Source organism: Hyperoodon ampullatus, assembly GCF_949752795.1.
Source record: "Hyperoodon ampullatus genome assembly, chromosome: 4".
Taxonomy (NCBI): Eukaryota; Metazoa; Chordata; class Mammalia; order Artiodactyla; family Ziphiidae; genus Hyperoodon; species Hyperoodon ampullatus.
In genome coordinates this window covers 70,042,697-70,069,625 of record NC_136917.1, presented here as the reverse complement: position 1 = coordinate 70,069,625, position 26,929 = coordinate 70,042,697, and the positions used below count along the sequence as shown (strand labels likewise).

General features: G+C 38.4%; 1 protein-coding gene across 3 annotated transcripts in view; it reads left to right on the top strand.

Moving 5' to 3' along the window:
* MEGF10 (multiple EGF like domains 10) overlaps positions 1-26,929 on the top strand; it is a gene marked incomplete at both ends in the record, with an annotated part of 154,294 nt that overhangs the window by 19,507 nt on the left and 107,858 nt on the right. For 2 of the 3 annotated variants that reach the window (XM_079704028.1, XM_079704027.1), the window contains 3 exons: positions 13,811-13,943; positions 21,325-21,426; positions 21,764-21,864. In XM_079704028.1, the coding sequence (XP_079560154.1) occupies positions 13,828-13,943; positions 21,325-21,426; positions 21,764-21,864 (319 nt within the window). Of the gene's footprint in view, positions 1-13,553; positions 13,674-13,810; positions 13,944-21,324; positions 21,427-21,763; positions 21,865-26,929 lie in introns of those variants that run through there. The other variant, XM_079704026.1, reaches the window with a different exon arrangement.

The following is a 26,929-nucleotide window of genomic DNA, read 5'->3' as shown; positions in this document are numbered from 1 at the left end:
GAACGCATTGAAGCAGGGTGGTCCTTCAGTTGCTGTAGACTGTAATAATCTGCTAATTATTGAGGGTTTGTTCTGGTGTGTTCCCAGACATTGTTTTTATGATGAAGTTTGCTGGGATGGGTCCCTCTACCAGCCCACACAGAAAGACCCTAGGAATTGTGCTCTTCAGCCATGGGGACTCAACTCTTCCCAAGAGTTCTTAGCACAACAAAAGGCTGCCATTGAGAGTTTGGTTCCATTGCTCCTTTGCCCCTGACTCCTGTACCTTTCCTTGTTACTTATATTGCGTGAATCCCAGTGCATCCTGGTCCCTCTCTTTGCTGTTCCCAAATGTATACTCATGGTCACCTCACTTTGCCCACAGCTGAGATGAATATAGGTCTACAAAAATCATGACCAAATGTAGCCATGTGTGATCAGGGGTGCTTACTGAGAATGAAGGAATGCCAATGAAAAGAAAACCTTTAGCTTTTAAATGAATTTACAGAATAACTAACAATTAAGCCCTTGAAAATGTCCATAGGTTCTCTATAGAAACAACATAATTTTTTTCTCTAATTTTGAACAACTATTTTTCTAGCAAAGGTTTAATTGTTTTTCTATGTTTATATTCACTAGTATTGTAATCATTTTATTTCAACTCCAGGATTTCCCTTTGTAGCAGTATAGTTTAGCAATTAAATGGGATAAAATCTTGAAATATTATTGAGCCTTCCATATATGGTAAGAATATGTGGAGATGAACAGTGTACTCTTTTTTTTTTTTTTTTTGCGATACGCGGGCCTCTCACTGTTGTGGCCTCTCCCGTCGCGGAGCACAGGCTCCGGACGCGCTGGCTCAGCGGCCATGGCTCACGGGCCTAGTTGCTCCGCGGCATGTGGGATCTTCCCGGACCGGGGCACGAACCCACGCCCCCTGCATCAGCAGGTGGACTCTCAACCACTGCGCCACCAGGGAAGCCCAGCAGTGTACTCTTTTGATATCAGGGAGTTTACCAGCTAGTGGAGAGATGAGTAAGAAAATGGTGAATAAAACAGTGTGTGTTATTACTCTGACAAAGTCCACATCATCTACTCCCTGGATGCCCCAGGGGTTATGAGGGTAAAGAAGAAGGATGTCTAGGTTGGCCTGGGAGCTCTTCTGAGAGGAAGTAACCTTTGATTCTTGAGGAACTAGTGAGAATTAAGTTGACCAGATAGTTAAGGGCATTCCAAGAAGAGAGAACAGCATGGGGAAAGACATAGAGGAGTGAGAACATGTAATATTTTGGGAAATTCAAGTAGCAAGGATTGCTCAAGTGATATTTAGAAGTGATATATACCTGTGGGAATTTGCTGGGTGATAAGGCTCAGTTTGGGCTTTACCACAAAGGCAAGCTCTCAAAAGCTTTTAAGTATGAAAGTGTGACGTTCTGATATGTGTTTTGAGAGGGTTGGTGGCAGCATGGAGGATGAATTGGAGATTAATTGGAAAAAGGATAAATTGATCAAACTGAAAAACTAGTAAAAAGTTAGTGGTTCTAGGCCTTGGTTTTAAAACCTACTTTATCTTTACAACAAAAGGTCAAACTAAAGGACCAATACCACAGAAATGTTTATTGCTGTAGTTAGAATGAGGAATGAAACTCAGTTAATAATAAATGATAGAGGCATATATTTCTCAACTCTTTATTTTGTATTCCAGTGTTAAAATAAAATTAAAAACTTACTTAATGACTCAGGAAGAGCCCCCCCCCCCACCAAAAAAAATACTGGCCATTTCCTCATTCCTGGTAGAAGTTTTTGATAAGATATAAAAGTGATAACCAATTTAAAATGCTGGGACCATACTAAGTAGATACAGTTGGACTGAAAATGAATTTAAAAGTACATTGGAAAGCAGATAAAAATTGCCAAATGCTATGTTAAAAAATAATTATAAAATCATCCTAGAATATACAAAGCTTATAAATACTTGCAGTAAGAGATAATGACTCTTGCAGTGATTTTGCCATTGGAAAATTTCTTTAAGCCCTAAAAAATAATGAAAGATAAATTAATGAGAAACATTTCCCATAAGAAGATCAAGCATATTTGGCTGAGAATGAGAGAGAAAAATTAAAATGCCCATAAGAGTTGTAAAATTATGCCCTATTTCAAAGTAACAAAGTCCTCCCCCAGAATTTTTTTAAAATAAAAGGTACTTTAAATTATATAAGAGATGTACAATGGACTCATAGTACATAAAAATTATTAGTTCTGGAAAAACCCATAATTTGCAATATATATATTTTCAACAGATTTTTATTTGTTCAGTTTACCAATTCCAAATCTTGCTGGAGAAGTCCTACCAGACCCAAACCTTTTTCTTCTTTAAACTAGTTTTCCTTACTTAAATTCTTTATTCAAGTCTACATACTTGACTCTTCTCTATACTTTATTATTCTTTAAAGTTATTTATTCATTCATTTGTTCTTCATTCATTCTTTTGCCCTCCTCTCTGTGAGGTGCTGTTCTAAGTACCAAGGATATCACAAAGAACCAAAAAGGAATCATTGCTCTGAGGAATTGGGGGAATGTCCATTTATCTTTCATCAACTCCTTTGCCTCAGCCATTAGCAAAACTTTTATGAGGCTGTGTCTACTCTGCTCCTTCTATGCAGGGATTGGGTGGGCATAACTCATGGTGAGCTCCTCCTCCTTGGAATGAGAAAGGGCATTCACGAGTTACCTGATTAAAGTCTTGGCCATTTGTCAATATTTTAGAGTTAAACTTTTATAAGAACCCCAGGGCCTATAACTTGTATATTTGTATTCTGTTAAGACTGGCATCAGCTGCCAAAAAAAAAAAAGTAATTTTGTCTTTATTATCTTTGTGTGTAGCAATTCAGAATATTGTGCAAGATAAACTGATAGGATCTTGCATTTTGGTCCAGTATTAGGCTAAGAAGAAGCTATTTATGAAATAGGTTTGTGATCTTGGCCATACACGTAATTTCTCTGGATCACAGCATCATCATCTGTGAAATTAGGGTACTGGACCAGCTTCCTGCTAACGGCCATCTTCATACAAAAGTCGATGAATCATAGGCATTCTGGAGGTTTATAAGAAAGGCAAATGGAAAATACAACTCTCATTTTAAGTCTCCTTGCCATTAAACCTGCTTTCCTGGCTGATATTTCTGAACACGAAGTAAAGCGAGAGAGAATCAGTGACCCATCAGTGATCAAAGTTTGACACTGAGCCAGACTAGAAAGTCAGTCGCTATACCTTCCTGTCCCCATGGCATCCAGATCCTGGATTTCCCTAAAAATGGCAGAGAAGGACAAATAAGATACAGGGAAATCAGAAGAGAGTGTTATGGATAATGTGAATGAGGGAAGTAGTATGGAGAATGGCTCTTAACTTTCCTATCAATATGAGATTGTTCTCAAACTATTATTCAGGGTCAGACAGGGTCAATTCTTGAATAAAATATCTGTCTCGATACCACAGGAAGTTGTGCTGCTGCTTCAGCATGTGGCACTTCATCTACTAAAACAAAGCCCTATTTTTAAGAGCCATAAAGTTGGGGTTTGGGTTGTGGCTTCTTATATTTGTACATAGATGCTGTTGGTGAGGAAGCGGAAGTGGGAGAGATGGCAGCCCCAGCATTTTCTCCAGAATGTCCTGCCAAGTGCAGCTTTGAATAATTACCTTCTGCCTACTTACACTTCCTCAGCAATTTCCTCACATTTTGTCCCAAATCTTCAAAGCTTTTGCCCATGTGGGCTTAAAACCATGTGGATAAAAGTGTCCAGACTCTTTTGTGGCAATGACTGCAGCTAGAGATGTCTGTGGTCACTCTGCATCCTGGTCTGGATTAGTGGTTCAGAACTGAGTAACCCTGGGAAGAATGGCAGTGGAGTTCCGCTGTCACTGATTATTTGAAACATCTGTACAGTCTAAACACAGAAATACCTTATGTACTTTCTAATTCACATTTTCAGTTTTGACCAGGAAGTTGCTTGGTCACTTGAAGAATCTAACTTTGAATGAATTTGCATTTCAAGAGGCTCCAATGCACAGATGGAGTATTATTTTAGGACGACTATGACTGTTATACCTGATGGAGAGGTATTAATAATTTGACTGGAGTTAAGAAACCTGAGTTCTGTGATCTAGTGTCAGACCACCCACAGACTAGCTCTGTGATCATGGTCAGGTCATCCTAACTTGGGCCTTCAGTTATTCTGTTCATAAAATGAAAGGATTTTGACTGGATTCCATAAAACCATAAACTATAACTTTCTGTTCTATTTTTTAGCACAAATGCTCTGTGGAACCCAGGATATGTGTAGTGCTCTGGAAAATTTTGGGGAGCCAAATGAATGTTAAAAACTTCAATTATATGGCCTGTTATGAAGTATTTAAAATAGAGGAATGGTATATGTGTGTGTGTGTGTGTGTGTGTGTGTGTGTGTGTGTGTGTGTGTGCTTGCCTTAATAGAATCTAGATAGATGCAACTGACAGGAGAATTTTCTAAAATCTTGGTTCCATAGAAATTCTTTTCCTCATGGGGTTTGTGTTCCTCTGTTTTCTTCTCTAAGAAATGATCTTTGAGGAAAGTTAGGCTTGACTTGGATTGCTCAGCTGTGCCTAATGGTGAGTGTCTCAGGAATTGAGGGTTAGCACAATGACCTAGAGTTGGACGAGCAGGTCCCCCTTGTCATGCCAGTGATGGGGGCAGATGAACGTCGTCATCTTTCCTACTGTAACAGCATGCACCATTGAAACGGACCTGCCCGAGAGGAGAGGGACCGTGCAAATACTTCGGCTTCCTGTTATTGTTCTGTCCTCCCCCCAGCCCTGCGTGCCAGGAAAGACCTAAGATGCTGATGACACTCAAAGTATCCTGCTGCACATCAGAGAATTCTACTGATATTTTCTCCTCTTACCCTTTAATTTGACTTTTCCTTTCTAACGGAAATTGCCTTATTTTGTCATTCATTCTGTTTCCGTTGGATTTTTTCCTGCTTGTACTGTGTCAGGGGATTGGTCAAACCTGAAATGTCCAGCTTCTTTAATTAGTATTGTTGGTTGAAAGAAAACAAAAAACAATAGTCTCCCTTTCTTTCTGGGCTGATCAAGTTCTATTTTCTAGTTCATTTTTCTTCTACACATTTATTCCTGGACTGCCTGAGGTCTCATGAAGTGTTTGGATATTTTACCTTGAGTAAATCTTAAACCATGATATTCAATGCCATTCCTGACCTGGCTCTAAAATTCCTTTTCTACTCACTTGATTATCTACTCTGTGCTCCAGACAGCCTTGCCCATTTGCTTTTCCCTCTGGGAAGCTGCTTTCTCTTGCTTTTGCTCCTACTCGTTCCTTTGGGTGCAACCTCCCCTGCTCCATCTACCCAGCACAGCCCTCAATGTGCTCTTATCCCCACTCTCCAGCTGGAAATACTTTCTTAACTTCCATACTTATTTTGTAACCTCTTTTGACCCTCATCATAATTTTTATTGCCTTGTTATTACTATCCACATGATACAGCTCTCACATTAGATTAGAAACTCTTGGAGGGCAGAAATGTCCCTGACCAATGTTTGCTGATTGAGAAAACAAATGTTTGTTCTTCAGCATAGGCTTTGAACAATTTCTATGTGAAACATTGTTAAAATAATTACATTATTAGGACAGTTGATGAAATTTGAATTAGGTCTATAGGTTAGATCGTAGTTTAGCATCAGTGTTAAATTTCCTCAGACAGTTGGGTTACACATAGGTGAATGTTCTCCTTTTTAGAAAATGTAAGTTGAAGTATCTGCATATGTACAAATTACTCTCAAATGGTTAAAAACTGTGTATATATATTGCCTATATATGTGTATGTAGATAGAGAGTGATAAAGTAAATGTGACAGAGTGTTAGCAACTAGTGAGTCTGGGTGAAGGGCACTCTTTGTTCTATTTTTGTAGCTTTCAAATATATTTGAAATTATTTTAAAATAAAAAGTTAACAAAATGAAATAATTAAATTTTATATGCCATCTAATCAAAAATAATCACAGAAGACTAGGAATAAAGGAACATGTATTTGTAGATGAAAAATTAACTTATGGAAAAGTCTAGAATCCATTCATTTAATATTTTACAAATGACATTGCACAGAGCACGTGATGAACTCTCCAAGTTGTGAAGCAGATCAACTCTTCTGGATAGTCAGATGTTAAATGGTTAAGGATAAATGGCAGGATAATTTGGGACAGTGCTTTGTGTGGAAAAGCAGCAGATGCACCTTAAAACACAGGTATTGTGAGGTCATGCCTCTAGGGACGCAATAAGTCAAAGTGCAGTTAGAAGTTGATGGGCTCTTGCCAGGAGTTCTAATGTAGAGAAAAGATTTCAGAAGCATTGCAGGTGGTTTCTTTTGTGTACAACTGATACTGAAGATGCTAACTAAATGGCAGGCATTTTTGAGAGCTATTTTGGAAGTCAAAATATTTTTGGTATAGACATATTGAAATATAGGCATATTGGATATCTATTGCTGTGTAACAAATTACCTCAAAACTTAGTGTCTTAAAACAGCAAACATTTATTATCTCACAGTTTATGTGGGTCAGGAATTTGGGAGAAGCTTAGTTGGTGGGTCTGGCTCAGGGTCTCATGAGGTTGTAGCTGGTATTTCAGCAGGGACTACAGTCTTCTGAAGGTTTGACAGGAGCTGGAGGATCCACTCACATGGCTGTTGGCAGGAGGCCTCAGTTCCTCAATATGTCAATCTCTCTATAGGGCTGCTTGAGTGTCTTAATGACATGGCAGCTGGCTTCCTGCAGAATGGTGATCCAAAAAGCAAGATGGAAACTGCAACGCCTTTGATGACCTAGGTTTGGAAGTTATACTCTGTCAGTTTTGCTATATCCTATTGGGTACATAAGTCTATTCATTGTGAGAAGGGTTTACACAAGACAGAGTTCATTGGAGGCCATCCGGGAGGCTGGCTACAACAATAGGGTATAATTAGTGCTGCCAAATCGTAGCTGTTGAAAAAGGGAAAGAAGGAGTGTATCTTATAAAAGGGATAAAGGGCTTTTTTGTTGTTGTTGTTGGATGGGCCAAAAAAATTAGAGATCTTCATGTTGGGAAGAATAGGTAGGAATATTACTGAGGAATATTAAATTGTGAGAGTTTAGGAAAATAAATATAATTTTATTTACTGAATTCTGGAATGAGAAGTAGTGTTCGAAATTTTGAAGTATGAAGTCTTTTTCTAATAAAGAAGAGATGTATTGTTTTCCCAGTAGGAGATAAAAATAGACTGAATCAAGAAAATATAACTGGGATTGAGAATGGTTTAAACCCAAAACAGCTCTCCCAGATATCAACCCTATTTTCTAGTATGTCTCCCAATACTGCCAATTCTTTCTTTCATTGCTCTCTCACATACTTCCCATTCCTGAGGCTACCACCCTGGGACAGGCGATCCCATGTCACACCCGAAGACACTAACCTCCACTCACTTTCTTTGCCACCAGGAGGCAATCCGTTGGTTGGATTTTGAACACCTACTCTGTGTTAATCTTCAAAACACCTCTTTCATCAATAATGCACCCTGCTCATAGACTTAAGTGTATTCCACTGCAGACAGAATAAAACCATCTGAACTCCTTAGCCTGGGGCTCCAGACCCTTCATCAAGAAGCTCTACCTTCCTTTCTAGCACTGCTTCTCAAGATTCCTTTCAAGACCTTCTGCTCTCCACTCTCAAAGCTTGACTCACACTTTTCTCTCTGCCTTGTGGCTCCTCCCCATTGTATTCATTTACCCAAAGGCTTTCTTTAATCCTGATGTGATGCTGAGGGCAGATCGCAGATGTTGCAGTCATCAGCCAGCCATGTTCGAATCACTGCTCTGTTTTAATTGATTTCAGGTGAAACATTTAATCTCAGCCAATGAGATGATGCATGTGAGGTATGAGGTACGAGGTAGACATTCAGTGATTTCTAGTTTTTCTCCTTTTGGAAACTTTCTTTTCAAGTTTGACCTCTTTCATGAGCCTTCACTGCTCACATCGATTTTTCTATCTTCTTAAAACTCTGGCAATTCTTTCTACATTGACTCATTTGACAAATAATTATATTTTATTTATAATCTTCCTCCCTAGTAGATTTTGAACTATTGAAGATAGAGACCACGCTTTATAAGTCATAATACTCCCCACAGTTGCTTGCACTTAGATCCTTAGTGAGTACTGTTTGTGGACTTTTTTCCATATGTTGTAGGAGATGGATTTACAGGGATGTTGTAGAGTACTTTGCAAAGTTGATGATGAGTGGGTGACCATGGCCTCCCCAAAACTCTCCCTTAATGCCACCTAGATTACACCTGTGGGGCGGCTGGTTAAGTAATTGAGGCTGTACCTCTATGTTACCCCAGCAGCTCTTTCAGTCTTAATCCTTAATTGTGGCTGCATCCTGCTGCGTTGGGATGGCCAATGGTTGTGGCTGTTCTCTGTGTGGTGTGAGCCCCTCAGGGTATCTCAGTGCCTGGCAGCCTCAGGGGTTTGCCCAGTTTTTGCTTGATGTGAAGTGCTCAGTGAATGCCAGAACTGATATTAAACACCCACTTCATGCTAATGTGTTGTGTGTTTTTTTTTCTTTTTGGTTGTTTATAAAATCCTTATGTTTATAAAATAGGATTTGAGAATATTTTTCTTTTTTTAAATGTTAATAGCCACACTCATTTAACTTTTATTATTAGAAGCTTCCAAGGAATGCTGGGGGGCTGCCATTACAGCATGATTTAGTTTGACTTAGAATCATGTCTTGGTTGTGGTATTTGATGTTAGCAAAATGATGTGAGGATCCCCAGATGAAAACAGATAGCATTGTACTGCTTCCAATGTGTAGTTATGCTTGAGTAAATTAATACGCTATTAGAATAACTAGCTTTGGGTGGTGAAAATAGAAATCAGGACAGTGCCTCAGGGATTCCTTTTATCGGTGAAGTAGTATTTCCATGTAAGTCCTCGTCTGAGGTTGTTCTTGGGGCAACCAGCAAGCGTTACTCTTTTGACATCTTGACTACCCTGAAGCTGGACTTTTGATACTCTGTTCACAGGTTCAGAGCTCCAGGAAGCATACAGCACATCTGGGCAGCCTTTCTGAGTGATTCAAGGCAAAGCTAGTACATCCTTTACAGATAACGTGATAGAGTGATCAGTAGACTAGGTGACTCTTGGTATCCAGGGGGGAAATTGTGAGAATGTGGCTGTTCTTAATCAATAAACCACTTTCACTGAGAGAATTGTGAGAGGATTTTAGAGTAGTGAGCTTGAAAAATCAGTTGGTAACGGCATCCAAGTTATTTCTATGTGTGCACTTAATGATTCTAGTAAGGAAATAGATTTTAGAGCCAGAAAGAATTGTCTGGAATCATTTATCCTTCTGTTGTTGCAAAAATAAATTAGCAAGTCAACGCCCCATTATTTATTTCTCCCTAACACACTGATAAAGAAACTACTCCCTGTCATCACAACTCGGACTCATCCATTGTAAGGATTTTATTCAACCTGACTGTTTACTGAGGTTTTTGTCGTAGAATAAGCAAAGCCTGCCTTCCCAGTAGGCAGTAAGAGTTAACTCTGCCTGCTGTGTTTCCTCTTTCTAATAGGAGCACTTCAGCAATGCTAATCAGTTCTACTGATTTTCTGTTTTGATTTTTCCATAATAATTAAGTGAATGATATGGAATGCAATCAAGTTTGGCACTAGGGGGTTCATGCAAATGTCTCTTTATTTTTTTACATTTAAAATTTTCTTAAACGTAACCACGAGGCAAATTATTTGAAGGCAAAGACTGGGTGGGTAGGGGTAGCTCAATATCCAATTTAGAGTTTTGAATATTTTCAAAATGTCTGTTTCAAGGAAGCATATCAGCACTGTGTTGCCTTTTTATTTCAGTTGAAATAATGCTATTTTTTAAAGATTGTATTTTGTTTTCATTTGCGCTCTAAGATTATAGTGTTAGACAAGATGGCACAGCTTAAAAGAGAAATAAGGAAGAAAAATGTTTATTGAAGTTTTTTCCTTCAGGGGAAGACATAAAGGAAAAAAGGTACGCACACTTACTCATCAAAACATATAGAAGAAAACAAATCAAAAAGGGAAAAGATATATGAAATGCCTTACCCACTTGTTTTGATTGCCTATCAGTGACAAGTCAAACAAAAGGAAGGACCACCCATGTTTCTGAATATAGGGAAATGTTGCATTTCTATACTCCTTTACAGCTCATTGGCACATTTGTGAAATGTCTTCTCCCCCTACCATGTATCAATATAACATATGAATTATTTCCTCAAATGATTTTAATCAGTTCATGTGAGTTTGCACAATCCTTTCTTCTTGATTTAGCAATTCTTTTTGCTTTGAACATTTTATACTTTAATGTAGATTATTCTAGAACTCAGTTAATTTTCTGATTTTGATTTGGAAAGTGCTTTGGGAGTAAGAGACCGAGTGACATATATACAAATTTAAATATACTGATATTTTTCCTTCCAAGAATGCCGCCGGCAACTTTGCAGTGCAGTTTGATTTTTCTGCATGCTGAATTTCAGAAGCAATAAGGAGGTGACCAAATTCTGCTTTTTCTTTTTTTTCTGCCATCCCCTTAGTGAGGTTAAACCCTTCACGGGGCCATGCATCAAGTGCAAAACAAAAAGAGATACCAAATTAACGCTAAAAATTTTACATTAAAAGAGAACACAGGGACTTCCCTGGTGGCTCAGTAGTTAAGAATCCGCCTGCCAATTCATGGGACACGGGTTCGAGCCCTGGTCCAGGAAGATCCCACGTGCTGCAGAGCAACTAATCCCGTGAGCCGCAACTACTGAGCCTGCGTGCTGCAACTACTGAAGCCCACAAGCCTAGAGCCTGTGCTCCGCAACAAGCAAAGCCACCGCAGTGAGAAGCCTGTGCACCGCAATGAAGAGTAGCCCCCACTGGCCACAACCAGAGAAAGCCCATGGGCAGCAACGAAGACCCAACGCAGCCAAAAATAAAATAAATAAACAAATAAATAAATTCATTAAAAAAAAAAGAGAGAGAGAGAACACAGCCTCTTCCTTTTTCTTGGCAGTTTGATTCATTGCTTCCAGCAATTTCCAACTTTACAGACTAAACATTTCTAATTGGGAAATGGATGGTTTTAGTCTGAGTTGGTGACTCAGGATATAAACTTTCCAATTTAGGGTAATTGTTTGTGAGTAGTTGGCAGATTACTGCTGACCAGCTCTTGTTTTGTCTTTAGGAAAGAATGAAAGTTAAGATACATATTTCACACTTCACTGAAACAGAATACTTACCTGACATAGATAAGGCAACGGAGACAGAGAGATATTTGCCATGCTTATTTGTTACAACCAAAATATAAAAGGTTTACTTTTTTTGATGGATGAGGAAAACATCACAGTATATTACATGTCCTTAACTGTGAAACGGGGATGATAAAAATACCTACGTAAGTTACTGTGCAGATTAAATAGGTAATTCACGTAAAAGGTTCAGTGCTGTGCCTGGCACAGAGTAATAGGTCAGGAAATGTTAGCTGTTATTGTTTATCATCATCATCATCATCATTACTTTGTATTTATTTCTGTTAAGTAGCATAGCTTCCTTAATTATATAATGTTAAGCTTCAGATTTTACAACTTCATGATGGTTAGCCTGTGAGAAACATCAGTAATTGGAATTAATTTATAATCAATATTTTGGCTACTTATTTATGCTTAATATGTTGGAATTATTTCATGATGATTGAAATCTCTCAAAGATTTCACTACCTCTCATAGTGGCTTACACTATCTTTTAATTATCCTACAAATCCATGACGTTTATTCCTTATTCCAAATCAAACATTTTCTTTTGTTTTAGCCTTTGTGGATTTAAAGATAGGTAACTTGTCATAATATACTTAATATACTTGTGCTTATAACAATCTTGATTTTAAAGAACTTAATACTTCCTCATTTAATCTATTGTCTGGAATCTGAAGGATAAACTATTTCCTAAGGTTAGGTGTTTGCCCATATTGTTGTTTATTATTTGTTTGTTTTAAGATAAACTTACCTTTTAAAACCACAAGATTATTATTCAATGAATTTGGTTCCCAGACACTAAAAACTGGTAACCTCATGGTGTGGAAAATTAGTACAACTTTTCAAAATGCCAGCTCTCACCCAGAAAATAACTGCTTAGTCCCATAATCTGACCAGTTGTTACTAGTTTCACCAGTTTACCTACAGGCAGGCTAATGCTTGTTTTCTTTTTCTTTTTTTTTTTTTTTTTGACCTCGTGGCATGTGGGATCTTAGTTTCCTGATCAGGGATTGAACCTGTGCCCCTTGCATTGGAAGCGATGAGTCTTAACCACTGGACCGCTAGAGAAATCCTGGATCAGCTATTTCTATGTCCATTTTTATAATGATTATATAAAATCATTTTATATAGTGTGACAAACTTTTCCTCCTCACTAAGGGCAAGTTCTCCACACCCCTGCCCTCCCCTGCTTCCCAGGAGGAGGGCTTCTGTGCTTCCATCTCCATGAGGGGCTCACCCTCCACCCAAGGGGCCGTATCAGGCATCCCTCCTCACCCGTACTCCCACATCACTCACCAAGTCCTGTCTATTTCGCCTCCTGAAAAACCCCCAGAGTCACCCAGTTCCCTGCAACCCCCGTGTTACTTCCTTATTTCACTCGCAGTGGTGTCTCACCTGACCTCCCTCTAATAGTCTCCTCCTGCAGGTCCCTCACCCCCTGAAGCTAGTGATCTTTCGAATGTCACCCTGTAGCCTTTCCTAGCTCTCTGTAATCCTCGGATGAGGTTCACATACTTTGCAATGTCTTATAAAACCAATGGTGATACGCCCCATATCTTTCTCAGGCTGAGCTAGTTTGAGCTCCCTAAGTGTGCCTGACCTTCCCTCACCTCTGTTCCTTCTGCCTGGAACATTCTCCTCCCTCTTCTTCTGTCTCCTTTGCAGGCCTAACTCTTCTGAAGATATGTTGCTAATTGTTTTTCCTTTTTGGTCTTTCTTCCTCTCAATAGTAATTCCAGGTTCATTTTTTCTAACACTGACCGCCAAACACCTTTACACTTTTTTCTATGAACCTATGTAGAAACCTCTATAAAACAGCTGGTTTTGTCTCTGTTCAGCAGATGGGGAGACAGAAGCACTAAACATAAGAAATGTAAATCATGGTTATCAAATTATAAAGATCTTGATGGGCAGGGACAGGAACTAGATGTGTGTTTTATGTCCAGTGTTTGCATGGTGCCTAGGATAGAGTGGGCATTCAGTGTACGTTGAATGAATTATTGAATGACACTCAGTTTAAGCCTGAGGTGCCTCTCTCTTGAGTCAATGGAGCTTCTGTTTCATTATTTATCCTCTAAGACAAATGAGGCCAGATTCCTCTGTGTGCCTTCTTCTTACAGAAGGGAAATGTGCCTGGTGAGAGAATCTGGAAGACTGTGTTGCTCTGAGCTGTTTGGGTAGATTCCTTTAGTGTTAGCTGCCATGGATGAGAAGGTCTCTTGTTATGGTGGCAGTTAATGATGATTTGCACTTTTTAGTAATTTACAAAATGGCGGCCATCCTGACAACATAAGAAATCTCTCTCTCTCCTGGACCATGAAAGCTGGTGACCCATCTTAAATCCAAGACTCGTTATGCATGTTTCAGCTCTAGTAACAACTGGTACTGAATAGTTGATGTACTCAGAAGAATTCTGTTTGGGTCACTTTAATGCATCTTTAATTTGGATTTTTTTTCTTGTAGGTTGTTCTTCAGAAACAATGGTTATTTCTTTGAACTCATGCCTGGGCTTTATCTGTATACTGTTATGCCACTGGATCAGGACAGCATCATCTCTGAACCTTGAAGACCCTAATGTGTGTAGCCACTGGGAAAGGTAATGGTTTTGAAAGTAGTCTGAGAAATAATTTCTGATAGATTCCTTTATAAACTCTCATTATCAGTACCATATATAAAATTAGAATCTGAGAAGAGATTATAAAATTACTTATATGTAAAAAATCATTAGTTATATGTAATAATTAGATAGTATAATTCACCTTGGTCTTAGAGAATATATATTATATGAAGAAAACTTGATATACTGATTCTAACACAGGTGCAGTTGTAAGATCAAGGAAAACATTAATAGATCGATTAAAACGACCTCCCTAAGGTCTTCTCCCTGCTCTGTATCTATTTGCAATAATTTGGTGGAACTGGACTTATGCATGGGAACCAATGAGGGAGCAGTGGAAGACAGTGTGGAATAATATCCTAGAGTGTTGAAATGAATGGCATAAAAAATTGTGCAGTAGGTGGCCTGAAAGGGAGACGATTTCTGGAGGAACTGGCAAGGCTGCATGGAAGTATTGTCCCCTGAGATGTCTTTGAAGACCTGAATAAGACGAGTAGATGGCAGTGATTGGGTGGGGTTCTAGGATGGAGGGTAGTTTGAAACCAGTGCCATGCAGACCACTAAGGGCTGTGCCCAGTAAAACTAGAGTCAGTACAGGATTGAGGAGGGCAAGATTGAATAGATTATATGAAAGCAGATGATGTAGTATCCAGATCTAGGTGATTTGCAGTAGGAAATACAGAGGAAGTACAAAATAATAGGTCATCTTATAGTCCCTTTTGGAACACAGAAACAGCACAAACCATTTAGTGATACTGCAGTGCAGTCAAATGCAGTTTACTGTGCTCTCATGTGCTACTTGCATTCCTAGGAAAGTGTGTATCTTTATCCAAAATTAACATTGCACTTGCAAGTTGTTCAAGCAAATAGAAGGTGTCAAGTACTAGAGATTAATACATATTTGTAATAGCTGTAAGTTCAATGACATCAAACTCTTGGTCTCTTTTTCCTGTCACCCTCAGCATCATGATGAGTACACCACAGAGTAAACATTCTAATCCCTGTGTCACCCACTGGTGGGAGGCACAAAGCTCAGAGTCTTTCAAGCACAGCAGCTGTATTATTCTAGGGGCCTACTGGTTCCTCACTCATAGCGTTATTTTTCGGTGAGGGCTCGTCCCCATCTCCATTGGCAGTATTACATTCAGGGTAACAAAAACATATTTTCCCGATCGATCAATAGAGTTATGTAGCCTTATGAAACCTTAAGCTGTAGAGGAAATATGTATGTGTAATAAAGTTCTATATATTTGTGCTATTAACTATGTTATATAGAATTTAAGGGGAGGCACCTCCTATTAATTATCTTTATAATTTTCACAGAACTACTCATAAAACATTTCACCAACAAAGTACATAATAAATATGATTAAAGTAATAAAAATGAATTGATGAATACATGAATAAGAACATATCAAATTTAGAAGAGGGAGAGTCCATTGGTGGTTGAACTTCTTGGAGGATGATAGCTTTGGAATGGGAGGAAAAATCAAATTTGTTAGGTACTGTGAGATAAGAATCAAGAGATCTTGGTAATACATTAACTATGGATGTGAAAGAGGCAGAAAAGGCTGAGATTTAGAACCTGCTGTGAAAGAGTGGAGGTGTCACTGCACATATGGAAAAATAAAAAGAAGAGAGCTGATTTGACAGGGAAAAGATTATTCTGGTTTTATCATGTTGTATTGATATGATCAGTTTGAAATATGGGCCTGGATGAATGTTTAACTTTTCATTTAAACAAAACATTAAAAAGATATTTCCCCCAGGTTTTTTTTTTTTTTTTTTTAACTGGCTGTGTTCGGTCTTCGTTGCTACACGTGGGCTTTCTCTAGTTGCAGCGAGCAGGGGTTACTCTTCGTTGCGGTGTGAGGGCTTCTCATTGCTGTGGCTTCTCTTGTTGCTGAGCACAGGCTCTAGGCATACAGGTTTCAGTAGTTGTGGCTTGAGGGCTCTAGAACACAGGCTCATTATTTGTGGCGCACGGGCTTAGTTGCTCCACGGCATGTGGGATCTTCCCAGACCAGGGCTCGAACCCGTGTCCCCTGCATTGGCAGGCGGATTCTTAACCACTGAGCCACCAGGGAAGCTCTCCCCCCTCACTGCTCCAGTTTGTTTTGACATTGTCCTATCTTATAATCGTCATGGACAAAAAGGCCTTATGAAATATAAGAAAGGGTATCGGCTTAGCCCTGTTTTTTTCACTTAAGAAGTCCAGTGATCTTGGATGAGTCTCTTAACATCATCCAATTCAAAGATTTACTGTGAAACTTGCATCAAATAATGTATGAAAGATGTTTTGTAAAATAAAAAGTTCTGGATGAATGTAAAAAGAAAAAAAAGAAAAGAGAAATATGGGCCTGAAAGTGTTTGGGAATATAGATTTGGGAGTCTCCAGAATGATGAGAGAACAGATGAGCTCTCCGAGGGAAAGGCTACAAAGAGAAAAGAATCCAAGACTTCAAGTAATCCAGCACCCACTCAAATGTACACATTTTGTCCTGATTTCTTGCTCAATATTTAACCATACTTACCAACACATAATTGCATTGTTCTGTTCACCATTTTAAATTCCCAGTGTCTAAAACACTGCCTTGCATATGGCATGTGCTCAGTGAATAATTGTTGAGGAGTAAACTCACCTTCTGGTAGGAAAGGAAATGACTAAATATGGACATCAGTAGTTGGGGTGGGGAGGGGGGAGTGATAGAGAAGGGGCACATTAATCTCTAAACCTAATATAATTCCACTGCTGTACAGGTGATTAGAGTAACCGCTAAAATACTCACTAATGGGGAAGAAATTCAGTGTGGAAAAATAGGAAAATGATGGAGATTTTTTTCCTGTCTATATTTTTCCTATAAATTGCTAAAAAGGAAAATTGACAGCTACAATTTTCTTATTGATAAATTTTCTGTTATAAGGCTAGATAATGATTCTTTGAAGAAAAGTTAAAAAAAAGTGGAATTGTTTTTGCAAGAATGGAGAAAAGGAGTATAAATTAAAATGATCAAATAAAGGTGCAGCTGACAAGTTCTCCTGTATTTTCAAAAGCTGAAATGAGCTTGAATTGAAACAGGGAGAGGAAGATTAGCTTCAAGGACAAAATTCCTGGTAGTAGGGCCAAGTAGTGCTCATTGTAGCTTTTCCTTACACTAAAACCCACCTGTCACCAATGGTTCTGAGCCATGGAATCACCTGCAGCCTTGCTTCTCAGAGTGTGGTCTGTGGAGCTGCAGCGGCAGGAACCTCAGCTGGGAGCTTGTTGGAAATGCAGACTCTCAGGTCCCTCCTCAGACCTACTGAATCATTTATTTTCAAATAAAAGTGTGCCTCATTTTAATGCAGTATTTGTGATTCTTAGAAGCTATACATGAAAGGAAATGAAAGAAAATTAAATCATTTAAAATACACAAGGTATGCTTGTTATTAAAGGGATTCTGCACAGCATCCTTTTGGAAAATGAATAACTCCATGAATCATCTGTTCCTTCTCCCCATCTCCTTTCCCTGTTGTGTGAGTTTAAGTATTTCCATATAATGGGGTTTCTTCTAAAGAAGGCACAAATGAAGAGAAGCCTTTCTCTGCCCAACCCCTTGGGAGTGGGACACAGGAGTCGTAATAATTGAAGCTGCATTCCTGAAGTGAGCGGAGATAAGAAATGATAATTATTACCATATTTGATTAAAGTAAGAAGGTAATTTAGGCAGATGAAATGTAATTAACCACTTTGGAATGTGTCCAGGTGATGATGGCTTTCCCCCCCTGTTCTTTGATCTTAAATTAAATCTTGTTGGGGTTCCTCCCTGGACAATACTTAATAGTTTAAAATCACAGTGATGACATGTTTTCAGTGTGTTTGAGAAGATTAAACAAACAGGCAGGAGATAAAGGGTTCTGCATCTTGATGCTGAAAATAGTGTGGAATTGGGACCAGATTCCTTTTATACCACAGTTTGCCACTCACTGTCTGCTTTAGAAGCTTTCAATATTCTACAGCATCTGAGAGGGGACAGAGGTACAGGATGCTGTCTGGGGGTCTTGGTGTTAGCATTGGCTCTAGACTGACCACTAGCACTGGGAGCTCGGTGTGGCTTATTTGTGATGAAAATGGGATTGGACTAGACAATCGAGAAGGTTGCTTCCCATTCTGTGACTTTAAGAGCAGCTGCAGATGAACAGGGAGGTGTGGACTATCAAGAGGTACTAATTAAGTTCAAACAGCAGCAGCACTAAGGACCAGAGGAAGTCATCCAGTTCTCAGAGACATTTCGCTTCATGATGCGGGCACACAGCTTCCAGAAAGCGGCCCCTTGAAAAGTGACAACAACTTAATTGTCTAATGTTAGGTGGGTATTGAGCAAATTAGGTGTAGTCGTGAGTATTTGGTAGTCATAATTTGAAGACTGTTTACTAACATGGAAAAATGCTTATAATAGTCTTAAGTTTAAAAACTAGGTTTAAAATTATGTGTATAGCATGAGTATGAAAATATAAAAACAAAAAGACAAAACTATAACTAAAAACTAAAAACCCTAGGGATGGTAAAAGAAGTACAGCAAAATGCTATGTGTGGTTAGGTAAGAGTTATACAGTTCTCTCCCTCTCTTCTTAAATATTTGTTTTCCACATTTTCTAGTGTGATTATAATATCATTAAAAATGAAAAGTAAAAAAGAGAGATTGTTTAGAAAAGAAAAAGAATGTATGAAAAAGAACAGAAAAGAAATTTGGGTTGAAAAGGCTTAGAACCCTTCTCCTGTAAACTTAAGTGGAAGCCTCAGTAGCTGATCAATGTGAAAAGTAATTTATATTTGGTCTGTTCTTCATTGAGTTTGAGACTGAATAATTCTAATGAGAAGTGTCAAGACTGAAGAGAAATGTTCAACCATAGTGAATTTTACACTTAGATTTTCCCCAAACTCTATATATTTCTCTACTAAAGTAAGAGCAGGTTATTTTTAGCATTTACGTGCTGGCCTCTCTTGAGAGCCCTTTGAGGGCAGGAATTGCATAGAATTTATTCAATAAACATTTGTTCAATTGGAATCCTTAATGGTTTGATTATCCTTTTATAGAGAAGAGCTTTTTTATATCCTAAAAGCAGAGAAGCATCCTGCAAATTAAGCTTTTGGTGAGCAGCAAATGTCCAGAAGAGGAAACTCATGTACTTTTAACATTTTCACTTATTGAAGAAATCTTCCAGGCTGCTAGAAATTAGTGAAAACACTTTTCACGTTTGCTTGTGGAGTCAGCTCCCCCATCACATCCAATGGCGTGTGTTTGGCCAGGGTCCCTTAGTTGATTATCACTTTTGCTCTCCAAGGCATTCAGATCTTAACACTTAACATGGCCTGTGAAATTTTGTGGGAATACTGCATCAGGCCTAGTTCTAACAAACCAATTTAGTTCAGCTAAATTAGTACTATAGAGCCTGGTAGATTACATTTTTTCACCCAAGCAGCATAAATTTAGGGTGGTTTCTTTTTCATTCCCATAGCACATGTGGAAAGTTGTTTTGCTCATGGGAATGTAGGACTACCTAGATGGCAGTTCCACACACAGAGGGCATTCATTGGCTCTGCTCTCCACTAGAAATGGAATGGAGAAATAATGCTGCAGGCCTTTACAAGCTGCTGGATAGGGAGGGAAAAGAATTGGCGAGGAAGTCTTAGAAATTGCAATAACCTGAACCTCAGGATACTGCTAGGGGTCTGAAGAAAATCTGAATAGCTTCATGTGATATTTCATTCCAAGAACATTTATATTTTAATGCAGGCCTCTCGCTTTACCCCAAAGGAGTTATATCAGAGATGTAGGAAATGGCATACTCGACACTCGTCTGAACCTGTTCCTGCAGGTGTTGTCTGCTGGAATAGAAGGAAGTAGTCATCTGAAATGTATATTAGAAATGCAGAATGCCAAGTAAGAAGGGATCTCCAAGAACATCTCTGAACCCCTGGTTTTATGATGTGATTGTCAAAACCCAGGGAAGTGAGGTTACCTGCTGAAGGTCAGCCAGGTGCTCAGTGTCAGATCAGGATGATAACCCTGCCTTCTTCTAATCCAGTGATCTTTTCACTAGGACTTATTGCATCTGCCTCAGGCTTGTGGAGGATCCCTAAATTTACCTAGAAATCAAGTTGCAATGTCCCAAAGAATCAAGTACAAACAGTATGAATAGTATGATTAATTCATGGATGTCTCATAATGACTGAGAGAGACCACTTGGAGAAAGAAATTGGTCTGTTTGTGAGGCCAGTACTGCTTAGCTTTTCAAATTAGAAGCTTCTGCTCTCTATCTAACCTGAATTCTTCAGGCTGAAATTTTAACCTCATTCCTTCTGTACCTTCTGTAGTTGACAGTTCCTATTAATGAACTTGGGCTATTGATCTACACCAAGTGAGTCCATGATTGAGACCCATTTTGTTGTTGTCGTTGTTGTTAGCATGAATTAAAGAATTTAGTGAAAATCTTTAAGAGACTGTTAAAGAAAATAGAATAAATTGTTTTGAAAAGAAGATTCTCCAGATTTTCCTGTAGGCAAGAAATCCGAGTGCTTGAGCATGTAATAGACTGCTTTGAAATGAAGAAATATAGGATTGAACATTGAATAGTCTTTATATTTCATGGGTGTTTTTCAGCCACATTCTTAGGCCCATAGGAGTGCATGATTTTACTCTAACAAGCAGCTGTTAGTGAAAATATGTTGGAAAACAGACTGTTTAATTAGCAGCAGGTTGTTCATATGATTATTTCAGGCTAACTCTCTCAGCCATATGTTTAGAATTGGGTTTTTAAAGACTTCTTTGTAGCTTCTATGTAGAGGTTGTATATATTCTTCCATTGCCTAAGAAGTAGGGCAGGCACAAGAAAGAAAATTATTACAAGTTCCAACTAGAGAAATATAGTCTTTCTGATTTTCCAAAATCAGTAGCAAAATGTACTTGGATTGTCTTTTTGCTGATTACCCTTATTATTTGCATGAGGCCTAGATTGAAAGCAATTTGTGAAAGGTCTTGATATCCCTAGACCCTGGGGGAGGGGATGGAATTAAATACAGAAAAATATGTGGTGATACGTTTTTAAATTTAGGAATATCAGAGTTTTGGGTGAATAGTAAATGAGATTTTTTGAACTGCATAGCATGAACTCTTGTCTTTAAAATATATTATTAATATTGGATCTTTTAGGGTTCTAGCACAAATAGAAACCTGAAAAAACCTGAAGATTCTCTGTTAAAGGTCAGTGTGGAGTTGCAAGTGGAGATAATTTAGCCAATCACTGTTTTTTGGTACACAGTCTATCAGTAATGTAAGAAAGAGAAATACTGATTACTTCCCTTTCCTCTTCTTTTCAGCTACTCCGTGACTGTGCAAGAGTCATACCCACATCCCTTTGATCAAATTTACTACACTAGCTGCACTGACATTCTGAACTGGTTTAAATGCACGCGGCACAGGTAATGGAAGCTCAGATGTATTTCTGTGTTTGGTAAACTGGGAAGGAGTCTGATATATCTCGAGATAAGTGAAGTAGGGAAGTCGTGAAACTCAATTCCTTGAAATAAAGTGTAGGTTGGCTTAAATGGACAATCAGTATATTCTTAGCAAATTAGTGAGTTAGCATAATATTGGTCAAAACATATATCCCATGTTTCTTTTTAATTATTTTGGAGTACTTTGCTTTTTATACTTTTATTATATTTAATTGCTTTTTGTATTAAAATATAAAGTCTTGATTTCTAATCAAATTGCAGGTCCAATAAAGTAACAATGTGATTTTTCCCCTTTCTATAGAATCAGTTATCGGACAGCCTATCGACATGGAGAAAAAACTATGTATAGGCGCAAATCCCAGTGTTGTCCTGGATTTTATGAGAGCAGGGAAATGTGTGTCCGTAAGTAAGACTTGCATCCTTTGGAGGTTCATTTATTTTTTGCAGTGTTGGTTTGCATTTAAGGGAGGCTGAAACAGAGGCCTGGGGAGATGGGGCATCTTGGATCATTCCCTTTCATTCACTGCTGCTTTCTTGGCCTGTGTAAGGAGGGAAGCATTAACTGTGTCCCTCTGTCCTATGAAAAATCTCCAAATGAATGTCACTTGAGAAAGCAGATGTTGTAGAAAGATGATTCAAGGCTGGTTGCTGCGATGTTCATTACAGTCCTTCAATAAATGTCTGTTTGGAAATTGGTCAGGGAGTCATTGAACTTAGGTCACAGAAGAGAACAGAGATATAACCTTCCTGCAGCAGCTCAACAGAGTCCCGAGTCAACTTCTGAGAGGCCAGCATGTTCTTTTCTGATACATAGAATGATATGCTTATTAAAAGTAGAGGAGCTTTTGCAATACAAAATGACTGTAAGTCTGGGTTACAAAGTAGACCTTCTTTTTTCATTGGCATTTCTCTCCTCCCTCCCCTCCCCATCTCACCAATTCATTTTGTGATGCTATTTTTTTTAACATCTTTATTGGAGTATAATTGCTTTACAATGGTGGTTAGTTTCTGCTGTATAACAAAGTGAATCAGCTATACATATACAATATCCCCATATTTCCTCCCTCTTGTGTCTCCCTCTCACCTTCCCTATCCCACCCCTCTAGGTGGTCACAAAGCACCAATCTGATCTCCCTGTGCTATGCAGCTGCTTCCCATTAGCTAGCTATTTTACATTTGGTAGTGTATATATGTCCATGCCACTCTCTCACTTCGTCCCAGCTTACCCTTCCCCCTCCCTGTATCTTCAAGTCCATTCTCTACATCTTTGAGATGTCTTAAGAGACGTTTGATGTTTTATGATACACTTTAGGAAATCCTAGAATATCATGTGACATGCAGTTTGCAATTGGGGTTTCTTACCATTGTGTGTAGGACACTTAGAAGAGAGCAATAAATACAATTTTATTCAAATATTTTGGCTCAACACAAAGTTAGAGGGACACCTTTGCTTTCTGAGCTGAGATGCTGCTGTTGAGTAGCATAGAGAGAGACAAAGTTCTGCTCTAATTTAGAGGCACTAGGAGTGATTGGACACATCACTGGGCTTAAAACTCTGCAGAGCTGAATGATAGCACTGGCTTGGCCACCAATCATCTGGGTGGCCCTGGATAAACCATTTATAACTCTTTGAGGCTAATTTGCTCTCAAGCACCAAGGGGGCTTGGACCAGTGTATGTGTCATCTTCCTTCCAATCCCTGGAGTCTATTCTTTATTTATATAGACAGGGGTGATTTCTCAAATTTTTATTCAAAACCAAGGCTATACATAATAAATGTTCATTGAAGAGAAATTATAAAATGTAACTAAGTGAAGAGAAAAAAATACAAATATGTTGTGAATGTCTTTCCTGGTCAGTAAATGAACTTCTATAACATTTAACAAAAGTCAGTATGTTATTGCATTATAGATGTTTATTTGACTGATCTCAACTCTTGAATATTTACATGACTTCCAAGTATTAACTATTATGGACTGCTTTAGAAGACATCATTGTGGTTAAATCTTTGTCATATCCATAATTAATAGGTAAGGATAACTTCCTAGTAGTAGAATTGCTGGGTCAGAGACATACACATATTTCTAAGATGTTTGGTGTTTTTCCAATTTATACCACCACCAGCAGTATAGAATGTCTTTTTGCTTATACCCTGTGGCAATTTTCCCTTTGCTATTTTTTTCTTTATTTGCACGTGTTTGATTAATAATGATGCTGAATAAGAAAAATTACACGTTTATAATCAAACATCTTAGAGAATAATCATGAAGTGATCTCTGTGGCCCAGACTGATGGGAAGTTTTCAAAGGAAAGCCCTGAATACACACAGAGTGAAGAGTGGGGAGGCTTTGCTGGTTGGGCTGGCCACTTTACAGAAGCTTCGGGGTGATATTATCTTGGTGCACTTACCAGGGTTCAAACTTACAAATACAATTGTCAGCACACTGAGAAAATAGTTCTGTCTCCCAGGATTCTCTTCTGTTAACCCAGGTCATAGGAATCATCTATAAACCTGGGATGCTAATTCACTATTACACAGAACCTGGAGAGGTGCTTACAGTCTTCTGGTCATACCTTTTCTCCTTGAAGGTCTGGCATGTGAGAAACTAGATTTTATTGGCAGCTGATGTGGGGAGTGTGGATCCGAGCAAGGTCAGTTAGAGAGAAAATTTTTAGTGCTTCGCGGTTCCCGCCTTCCATAGCCCAACACCGCCATCATTTTATTCAGTAGTGCAGCCTGCCTCAGAAAGCAAGGCGATCCCACAGCACCATCATACCTGGTAAAAATTATTGCCATCATATGATGGTAAAGATAACTCTTCCTTGATCTCACACAAGACAGGTTGCAAGGTGTCCTCCTGACCGCTTGGATGGACATCTCTAGAATTTGCCTCTAAAATTCTCCTTTTCTAAGCCTTCTTGGCTGACCAACTGTTCCTGGAGACTGAAATATTTTTTCTTTAGATATATTAATATATTTAATCAGCTTACTGTCTAGTCTCAGAGGCCTGGGAGCTATTTGATCTCTTAAGGGTATTTTGCATCTCTCCACTCTGATGTCTTGATTTCACAGCTTAACCCCAGAGGACAATCATGCTTTCCTTGTTCTTGGGGATGCCACTGGTAAATCTTCTGTTCTCTCAACAGCTGACACTAGTGAGGCACCCTTGTGGATAGAGAAGGAAGAGAGAACACATGATTCTTTGTTCTGCTTTCATAATCTTTTTTTCAACTAGGTTTTGCTGCCAGGCACCTAGCACAGTCACCATTTTAACTGTTTCCAGCAAGTTATCAAAAGGAATTGAAACACAGGAATTGGTAATAATTTTAGTTTAATTTTGGTAATCAGTTTACCTAGAAGGCAAAAAAAGGATGGTTTCACATAACCACCTGCATTAGAAAAATAGTTTCTTTTAGGTATCTGGGGTATCTCCCCTGGAGAGTAAGTTCCATCCTCCATCCCTCCCCACCCCTGCTGCATCCTGCCCAAGATTATGCATCTCTGCTAAACTCTCAGGCTGTGCAGAAGCTGCTGGTCCACAGAGCACACTTTGGGTAACAAGGGTCTGTGTTCAGAAGACAGACATGTACCATCAGGCAGGAAGAGCCAAAATGGAGAGTTCAGGGAATAACGTGGTTAGAAGCCTTTCCTAAGAATCTGGTCAGAAAAAAAGAATGAATTGGAAAATCTTCCAAGGAGAAAATATTACTAGACATGAAGATGTCTATGATTCCTTCATAGGTTTTAACCTGTTCATAAAATTAATTAAGCTTGTAAGTGTATTCATTTTTCAGAGTTACTATTATTGCCTAATTGTGTGTTTCACTGCTTTTTTAAAAACTGGAATATCATTTATTTACTTTCTTGACTTAAAAAAAAATTGAAATAGAGTTATCATACACTATCATGTTAGTTTCAGGTTACTAAATAGTGATTTGACATTTGTATATATGAAGAAATGATCTCCAGGATAAGCCTAGTAACTATGTGTCCCCATACAAAGTTATTACAACATCATTGACCATATTCCTTACGCTGTATATTACTTACATATCTGTGGTTTATTTATTTTATAACTGGAGAGTTTTACTTCTTAATTGCCTTCACCTATTTCACCCCCACCCCCTCCTCCCAGAAACCACTCATTTGTTCTTCATATCTATGATTCTGTTTTCATTTTATTTTGTTTTTAGATTCCACATATAATTGACATCATACAGTATTTGTCTTTTCTGTCTGACTTATTTTGCTTAGCATAATACCCTCTATTCATTTTGTTGCAAATGGCAAGATTTCATTCTCTTTTATGGCTGAATAGTATTCCACTATATATGTATATCACATCTTCTTTATCCATTTATCCATTGATGGACACTAGGTTGTTTCCACATGTTGGCCTTTGTAAATAATGCTGCAGTGAGCGTGGGGCGGCAGATATCTTTTTGTGCTAATGTTTTGTTTCCTTCAGATAAATATGCAGAAGTGGAATTGCTAGATCACATTGTAGTTCTATTTTGAATTTTCTGAGGAACCTCCATATTTCCATAGTGACTGTACTAATTTATGTTCCCACCAGCATTGCTTTTCTCCACATCCTTGCCAACACTTGTTATATCTTGTTTTTTTTGTTGATAGCTCTTCTAACAGATGTGAGGTGATGTCTCATTGTGGTTTTGATATGCATTTCCCTGATGATTAGTGATGATGAGCACCTTTTCACATACCTGTTGGCCATCTGTATATCTTCTTTAGAAAAATGTATATTCAAATCCTCTGCCCATTTTTTAATCAGATTTTTTGGTTTATTTTTGCTTGTTGATGGTTTTGTTGGTATTTGCTTTGTAATGGCTTTTTAGTTTGATGGAGTCTCAGTTGTTCATTTTTGCTTTGGTTGTCTTTGCTTTTGGTGCCAAATCCAAAAAATCATCACCACGACCCATGTCAAGGAGCTTACCACCTATGTTTTCTTCTAAGAGTTTTATCATTTCAGGTCTTGTGCTCAAGTCTTTAATCCATTTTGAGTTGATTTTTGTGTATGGTGTAAGATATGGTCCAGTTTTGTTTTTTGCATGGAGCTGTCCAGTTTTTCCAACATCATTTATTGAAGAGACTGTTCTTTCCCTCTTGTATGTTCTTGGCTCTTTTGTTGTAAATTAGTTGACCACACATATATGCATGGGTTTGTTTCTGGACTCTCTATCTGTTCCATTGATCTATGTGCCTGTTTTTATGCCAGTACCATGCTGTCTTGATTACTATAGCTTTGTAATAAAGTTTGAAATCACGGAGTGTGATACCTCTAGCTTTGTTCTTTTTTCTCAAGGTTGCTTTAGCTCTTTGGGGTCTTTTGTGGTTCCACACAAATTTTAGGATTGATTTTTCTATTTCTGTGAAAAATGCCATTGGAATTTTGATAGGGATTGAATTGAATCTGTAGATGGCTTTGGGTAGTATGGACAGTTTAACA